Source organism: Cervus canadensis, chromosome 6 (genome assembly GCF_019320065.1).
Source record: "Cervus canadensis isolate Bull #8, Minnesota chromosome 6, ASM1932006v1, whole genome shotgun sequence".
NCBI classification, from domain to species: Eukaryota; Metazoa; Chordata; class Mammalia; order Artiodactyla; family Cervidae; genus Cervus; species Cervus canadensis.
In genome coordinates this window covers 96,276,306-96,284,700 of record NC_057391.1, presented here as the reverse complement: position 1 = coordinate 96,284,700, position 8,395 = coordinate 96,276,306, and the positions used below count along the sequence as shown (strand labels likewise).

Genomic DNA, 8,395 nt, shown 5'->3' with positions numbered 1-8,395 from the left:
TCTGTCCATGACACTCCCCAGGCAAGAATACTGGAGTGGGTTGCCATGCCCTTCTCCAGGGGGATCTTCCTGATCCAGGGAATGAACCCAGGTCTCCTGCATTGCAGACAAATTCTTTACCATCTGAACCAGCACAAAATGAAAATGTTTATCCACTGCAAAAGTCCTCAAGGAAAGCTGGGATTGTGAATTTCTGAAATGTCTAAGAACTACCTGTACTCAAGCAGGAACTCCACTTAACTATGTTCAGAACTCACTAGGACGAGCAATATCTTTTAGAGACACACCGTCGTCCAGCGGGCATACACCTGGGAATGCTCGGGGCCTTCAGGTTCGAAAACCTGCAAACACGTGCGTGAGAGGCGCTTTCTTCCAGGCTCCTCCTCTGTCCGTGGTGATTGGCGGACCAAACCGTCCAATCAACCTTCCCCGCCTCTTTCAGCAACAGCCAATCACAGGCCCCGGGAGCCTCCCGACTACTAGACTGTTTACTAACAGATCGGAGCTGGGGAATAAGGGGCGTGGCCGTCCTGGGAATGTCGGGGACGGGAAGGTTCTGACCGCGCGTGCGCAGCGGCGGGGGTGGGCGGAGCAAAAGCCGGCCTCACCAATCGGATCGCTCGTGCTCCTCCCTCGCCTGCCGCCCGCCGAGCAACAACAGTTCGAGCAGCGGGGCGGGGCGCTTCGCCCCGCGTCAGAAAGCGCTGCCCAACTGGGCCTGGCGCTGGCGGCGGCGCGCGCCCCGCGCCCAATCGGCGACGGCGACTCGCAAGGCCGCCGACCCTGCTGGCTGTGGGCGGGGCGGCTCCGGGGGAGGCGGGGAGCGGGGCGGAGTGGCTGCGCGGTACTAGCGGCGCCCGCCGAGGAAGGCGGCGGGAGCGGGAAAGCGGCTCGCCCCGGCGTCCGGGCTGCCGAGCGGCCGCGCCCCGGCTCCAGTGGCCGCGGCGGAGCTGAGGGGCCGGGCGCCCTGGAGCAGCCCGCGGGCTCGGGCGAGCGGAAGATGGAGGAGAAGGGTGGCAGCGGCGGGGACGCCGGCGGAGAGCAGCTCCGCGTCGTCAAGCACGAGCTGCGGACGGGTGAGCGGCCCGCCCCCTGCCGGCCGGGCTCGGCGCGGGGCCCGGCGCTGGGGTGCGCGGGGCGGGGGTCCCGGGCGCGGGGAGCCCGGCGGGCGGGGGTCCCGGGGGTCCCCGGCGGCTGGCCTGAAGTTTTCCGGGAGTGAGCGGCGGGCCGGGCTGGGGCCGCCGCACTGACAGACCCAGGTGTGTTCGCGCCCCGTCCCGCCCGGGGACGCACCTGCCCCTCACCCTTCTGTGAGGCGCGCGTTCCTCGCTGTGGGGGGAGCGACGCTTAGCTCGGAGCCCTGCTTCCCCGCTCTCGCATCCCTGGAGGGGCCCCGAGGTGCCGGCGTCCTGGGCACGGGGAAGGGGCGGCTGTCCCCCGGCCGTGTGGAGTCCAGCCGCGGAGCTGCAGGCGCTGAGGGCTTTACGTGCTATCACGGTGAACTGCTGTACTTGGCCTTGAATCTCTTTCAGAGGTCTTTTGAGGAGGCTCAGTAAATTCAAAGCTCCGGGTAAAAGCGACTAACTAGCCCCCTTACGGCGCTCACGCGCTGATTTTGGGGTCTTTCCAGTCGACTCAGGCTTTATACTTGTTACTTTATTCCTTGTGGGTCCGGGTGGTTCTTTATGGGAAATGCTTCTTCCGACTCACCAATATAGATTGGGTTTATATTTGTGGAGTCCTGTCCCCTGTTAGAGATCCTTTATCATTTCTGAACAGATAATACATTTTAACAAGTTGTTCATTATTTACTATTAAATATTTCTGTGAATGTTTGTTAAGAATTTCGATGCAGCTTCTTTGGCATCTTGGGATATTCTTTTATTGTGTAGGGACAAAGCTTATGTAGCAGGTTTCAGGTGTATGCCTAGCACACCTTGTTATAATTTTGAACAGATTGCAAAGTTATATCTGTCACTTGTTCTTTAAGTTTTTGTTATTGCTGGTTAGCATTCCATTGAGCTCCAGTGTGGTGACTTAAGAGGGATGTCAAATACATGCTTACTTATTTCTACATTAACATTAGCTTAAAACAGTTTTTTTTGGGGGGGTCATTATGAGTTTGTTATGTATCTTGAACCAGTTACTCCATAATTTTTTGGAGTTCCTAATGTAACTTGTGTGGGCTTGTTTGGTTTGTTTTTCTTCTCTCAGTTTAATAGACAACTGATGTTTTCAAAGGGCTATTCAATAATTTATTCCATAAACATTTCTTTTGTATTAGTGTCTGATTTGTGCCAGGCTCGGTGTCAGGTGCTTTCTGGTGTGGAGATTTTGAATTTCTTTTTCTTTTCTTATGTAACGATTCACTGATTCACACATGTAGACTCGTGCCGTCCTGCAAAAGCTGCTTGAAGTCCTGTGTCCTCAGCCACTGACTGTGGTGCAATAAGCAGCTTTTTGCTGAATGACCAAGGAGCAACCTACTTGATTAGTAGTCAACCAACTGCTCAGTTTCTGGGTTTTGCAAACAGTGCTAGTTTTGTAGAAAACAATGAGTACTGCTTTATTTTCCCTTCTCTACTAACTGTGTGAATCATCAGCTTCAAGTTTGCATTTTTAGAATTTTTTTTTGATGGATGGTGAGATTATACTGAATTCATTAGTACTGTTAACTGTCAAAGGAATGGAACAGTCACTTTGATTTATTGCTCAACATTGAAACAACTGACCGGATACACTGGTCAAAAACCCTTAAAATACAACTTGAGAGATTCAGTCATCTTCAGCCAGCTGGGCCCCTGTCAGCATATGCTGCTGTGAAAGGTGTCGCAGTAACTTGATCTGAGGTGGTCCCTTGCTTCTCAAGATGTGGACAAGCATAGAGTCTTTTTTTTTTTTTTAAGCATAGAGTCTTAACAGGTCAGCAGTTAGTGATTCCTCAATTGTGCTCAACACTGTACTGTCTTCTGTAGGATGAACAAAAAGGCAATACAAGTTACATGGAAAGACATGGAAAGTGTTCCAGTGGTGTAGACCGAGTAGCATAGCATATACCTGGATGTGCAGTTGGAAGGGAAAATCTGTGCACTCAGTCGTGCCGACTCTTTGGGACCCCATGGACTGTAGCCCACCAGGCTCCTCTGTCCATGGGTTTTTCCACGCAAGAATACTGAGAGTAGGTTGCCATTTCCTCCTCCAGGGGATCTTCCTGACCCAGGGATCAAACTCAAGTCTCCAGGGACTCCTGCATTGCAGGCAGATTCTAGACTTTGTTCTAAATCTGAGCTCTGCCAGTTGCTGGCTGTGTAGACTTGGGCAGGTCACTTCACTCTTTTAGACTCACTTCTCTCACCTACAGAGTATGAAAATTGAAGGAGACTCTGTTGGAAAAGTGCTAAGCAGTTTGCTTGGCGCATAATAGGCTCTCAGGAGCAGTTGGTTCCTGTCGGTCCAGAGGTCAGCCAATAGCAGCGTCTTCTCTTAGAGAGTGCAGGTCACCCCCGAGTCAGAGTCCTGTTTGGAGCTTGCCCCGTGCTGTGCTGCTCGGCTGGCATCTCTTTCTGGGCGTGTCTTGCCTGTGTAAACCCCCGCGACCCCCACTGCTTAGCAGTCTGTGTGTGTCTCTTCAGCAACATTTAACACACAGCTGTAACAATTTGTCTGTGCTGGACTGTGAGGTGCTACCACGTCCTTTATCCATTTTCAGCCCCTGGCATGTAGTAAGTACTCAAATGTTGGGTGAATTCACTGAATGCATGAAAATCCAGGACAAAATCTAAGTTTATTGTAGTCCCAGTGTCTTGTAGATGTCAGGTGGTTGATTAATGGATGCCAGTGACCATGAAAGCTAAAAATGAAGAGAAAGGGATTGATTAGATGAGTTAAATGCACATTTCTTGACACTGTTTTCTAGGCTAAATGGTACTAATGACACACAAAAAATGAGAAAATATCTTGCCCTCTGCTGGTCGGGGAGGAGGAAGTGTAAACCGGTCATTAGGATATATTGCCATGCTACAATAAGAGAAGGTTGTACATAGTATAAAGAGAGCAAAGAAGAAGTTTAGGGCTTTTGGGTTTAAATAATCAAATCTAACTGCCGAACAACAGCAGCAAAATATAGGAATTATTATTGGAAGGATATTGGGTTATCTCATTTATTCCATATTTCATTACCTCTATGTACTGAGTTTCACATTATATACTGGGGTTACAGGACACGTGTGGTCTTCCCCCTGAAATGACAGGGTTGCGTCAGACATCACTGGAAGCGGGGACTGATGTTGTCTCTGTTGTCTCCATCTAGAATCTTTGCTTGTCTCTATATAATGGCCTCCTTCAGTGCCGTTCACCTATTTCCACATGGAAAGGAACACAGCTGTTGACAGACCCTAAGTTTTAGGTCTTACAGCTCTAGGTACTGGAGAGACACTGCCTTTTTTTTTTATCAGCTTCAGGTATACAAATCTTAGGGAAGGACTTTATTAGCCTGGCTTTGGTCAGCTGCCTACTTTTGGATTGTTCAGCTAAGGCGAGGGAATGGCGTCCTGTTCTGCTAGCTTGACAGCTACTCGGGTGAACATATGGATGGGGGTGAGACTAAACTCTTACAAGAGGAAGGATGGGGGTACACATTTCCTTAGATGTCCATCACTGGGAGAGAGAGCCTAACGCTGAGGACAGAGTCGGGAAAGGGGCATTAGTTATCTGTTGCTGTGCAGTAAATGATCCCAAACTTAGTGACTTAAAGCACCATGACTCCCGTGGCTCAGGAGTTCAGGAGTTGCTTAGCCTGGTGGTGTTGACTCAGGGTCTCTCTTGATGTTGTAGTCAAGGTTTTGGCCAGGACCGCGTTCACCTGAAGACTTGTCTGGGGCAGGAGATGCCCTTTCAAGCCAGCTCACCTGTGTGTTGTGGGCAGGACGCTTCAGGTCCGTGCTCTGTGGCCCTCTCGGCGCGGCTGCCTGAGTGTCCTGCCGACGTGCCAGCCGGCTCCCCTGGGGCAGGGGATCGAAGGGAAAGAGCAGCGTGGAAGCTTCAGGGTCTTTTTTGTTGTTGTTTTTGTTAAACAGCTTTTTTTGAGATACAATTTACATACTATGAAGTCCATTTGTTTTTAGTGTACAATTCAATCTTTTAAAGTATATTTATAGTTATACAACCATCACCACAATCTAATTTTAGAACTTTCCATCACTCTAAAAAGAAACTTCTTACCCATTTTTATCGGTCACTCCACATTCTCACCACCCATTCCCCAGTCCTGGGCATCTGCTAATTCTGCTTTTTTGTCTGTGTATTTGCCTAGGGACATTTTATATTATGGAACTTCATAAAGTGGGATCTCTTTTAAAAAAATGTGTGTCTGCTTATATTTGGCTGTGTTGGATCTTCGTGGCTGCTCTGTCTTTCCTCTGGTTGCGGAGAGCATGGGCTTCTCTTGCAGTGCCTTCTCTTGTTGCAGAGCTCTGCTTCTGGGGCAGGCAGGAGCGCGGGCTCTAAAGCACAGGCTCAGGAGTTGTGGCGAATGGGCTTGTTGCCTCGTGGCATATGGGATCTTCCTGGACCAGGGATTGAGCCATGTCCTCTGCGTTGGCAGGTGGAGTCTTAACCACTGGACCACCAGGGAAGCCCAGTGTGTGATCTTTTATGACTGGTTTCTTTCACTAAACGTGATGCTTTCAAGATTCATCAGTTTCTAGCATGTGTCAGCACTTCATTTTTTAAATTGACAGGTGATATTCCATTGTATGGATATACTGTGTTTTGTTTGTCCATCCATCACTTGATTGACATTTGTGTTGTTCCGACCTGTTGGCCCCATTGTGAATAATGCTGCTATGTACATTTACGAACAAATTTTTGTGTGGGACCTGTGTTTTCATTTTTCTTGGGTAGATATTAGGAGTAAACTTACTGGATCATGTGGTAAGTCTGTGTTAAACTTTTAAGTTTTTCAATGTGGCTGCATTGCTCTCTTGCCCCACTAGCAATGTACAAAGGTTCCAGTTTCTCCACATCCTCGCCATCGCTTGTTTGTCTGTTTGCTTACAGCCATTCTCGTGAGTATGAAGTAGTATCTCCCTGTAGTTTTGATTTGTGTTTCCTAATGACTAATGATTTTGGGCATTGTTTCATATGCTTATGAGTGTTTTGTATATGTTTGGAGAGATGTCTGTCCAGATCCTTTGCCCATTTTTAAATTGGTTAATTTATTATTGAGATACGAATTCTTTATGTTTTGTAGATATAGATCCCTTATTAGTATAGTTTGAAATATTTTCTCCCAGTTTATAGGAGAAAATTATCTTTTTTTTTTTGGTGATAACCTTAGAAGTAGTACAGTCTCTTAATTTTGGTGAAATCCAACTTTTTTACTTTGTTTCTTATGCTTTTGGTGTTGTATCTAAGAAATCATTGACTAATTCAAGGTTACAGAGGGTTATATGATTTTAGTTATTACATTTAGATTTTTGATCTATTTCTTGAAAGGCTGTTCTTTTCCATTTTATTTTCTCGGCACTGTTGTCAAAAATTAATCAACTGTCGATGTATGGATTTCTTTTTAGACTCTCCATTCAGTTCCGATGATTTTTTGTGTCTGTTCTTATGCCATTACCACGCTGTCTTGACTGCTGTAACTTTTTGCTAAGTTTTGAAATCGAAAATGGTCAGTTTTCCAACCTTGTTCTTTTTCAGAATTATTTCAGCTATTTTGGGTCCCTTGAGTTTCCATATGAATTTTAGAATTAGCTTGTCAGTTTCCATAAAGAAGCCAACAGTAATTCTGGTAGGGATTGCCTGGAATCTGTAGATCAATTTTGGGAGTATTGCCACCTTAGCATGTTAAATCTTGTGATCCATGAACATGAAATGTTTTTCCATTCATTTAGATCTTCTTTCATTTTTTTTTAAACAACATTTTGTAGTTTTCAGAGTGTATATTTACACTTCTTTTGTTAAATTTATTCCCGCATACTTTATTCTTTTTGGTGCTACTGTAAAAATTATTTTCTTAGTTTAATTTTTGGATTGTTCACTGAAAACATACAGAGATACACCTTACTTTTATTCATCTTGTATTCTGCAACCTTGGTAAACTAGTATATTAGCTTTAGTCTTTCACCATTAAGTATGAAGTTAGCTGTGGGATTTTCATAGATACTTTTTGTCAGATTGAGGAAATTCTCTTCTTTTCCTAGTTTGGGTGTGTTTTTCCTCTTTCCCAAGGTAATTTGAAAAAAAAATTTTTTTTAATGAATTTTTATTGGAGTATAGTTGCTTTGCAGCGTTGTGTGTTTGGGTATTTTTAATCATGAAAAGGCATCCTTTTTTGCATTCATGGAGATAATCATGTGTTTTTATTTTGTTTTATTGATAAGATGTATTATATTAATTTTGGGGTGTTAAGCCAACCTTGTATTCCTGGGATAAATCTCACTTGGGTAATGTGTATAATTCTTTTTATATACCACACTGGATTCAGTTTGCTAGTGTTTTGTAGAGGATTTTTGTGTCTATATTCACAAGAGGTATTTGTCTGTGTATGCGTGCGTGAGAGAGAGCGAGCGAGCGCGCGATATCTCTTTCTGGTTTCCCCAGAATGTGTCTGATCGATTTCTGCCACCAGTTAAAGATTTTTACCTATTTGGTTGCTGTCATTCATACTTAGAGCCTTCTAAGTAAAGGCTAAGAGAGGTCGAGGAAAGGTGTTCTGTGGAATTTCTGTGGAAATCTTGGTCTAGACAAAAGTCAGGAGTGGTGATTTACTTTAAAAGATAGTTCTGTTTTGCCAGAGGACTTATGATTGAATCCCATTGAAAAATAATTCTCTGATGCTCTTTAAATATGATTCCATTTATAATGATTTAATTTATACTTAGCTTTTTAGGAACATAGTGATTATCTACAACAAGATACTTTAAAAAATTTGACAGTCTTGGTTATCTGTGAGAACAGTGCGGCTCCTCTTTCTGAGTTATCTGTGTGTAGATATGTATTGTGTTTGTGTGTCCGTATGTTTTTTATAGTACTTTTCCCTTCGTTTTTTTTTTTTTAGTTTCCTCACCTTAAGAAGGGTAGGCATAACTTGTGCTCTATCTTTAGCTTTATAGGGATACAATGGGAAGGTCAAAAGTGTAAATAGGATATTGATAGTACCCTAACTTAATTCCCTGGAGCCTAGACCTTAAAAGAAAATCTGTTCTTAAGTTTCTATCACGAGTTTTAGAGATTAAGAAAATGATCTATTTGGGCAAAGGAAGTGGAATCTCAGCCCTTAAGTCTGGGGGGATTCCAGTGTATTTTGTATTTGCGGTCCATAGTCAGGGAAAACCTTCTTAGGTGGCAAGTCAGCTGTTGTATAAGACCTACCATTAACCTCTATACTGCA

General features: G+C 45.0%; 1 protein-coding gene across 1 annotated transcript in view; it reads left to right on the top strand.

Annotated features, from left to right (window-relative positions):
* The first annotated feature begins 774 nt into the window (after nt 1-774).
* The window catches only part of RPS6KA5 (ribosomal protein S6 kinase A5), a 184,948-nt gene continuing 177,327 nt past the window's right edge, over nt 775-8,395 (top strand). Inside the window, exon 1 of the mRNA XM_043472779.1 lies at nt 775-1,076. Coding sequence (XP_043328714.1) covers nt 1,001-1,076 — 76 coding nt within the window. The 5' untranslated portion in view covers nt 775-1,000. The remainder of the gene's footprint in view (nt 1,077-8,395) is intronic.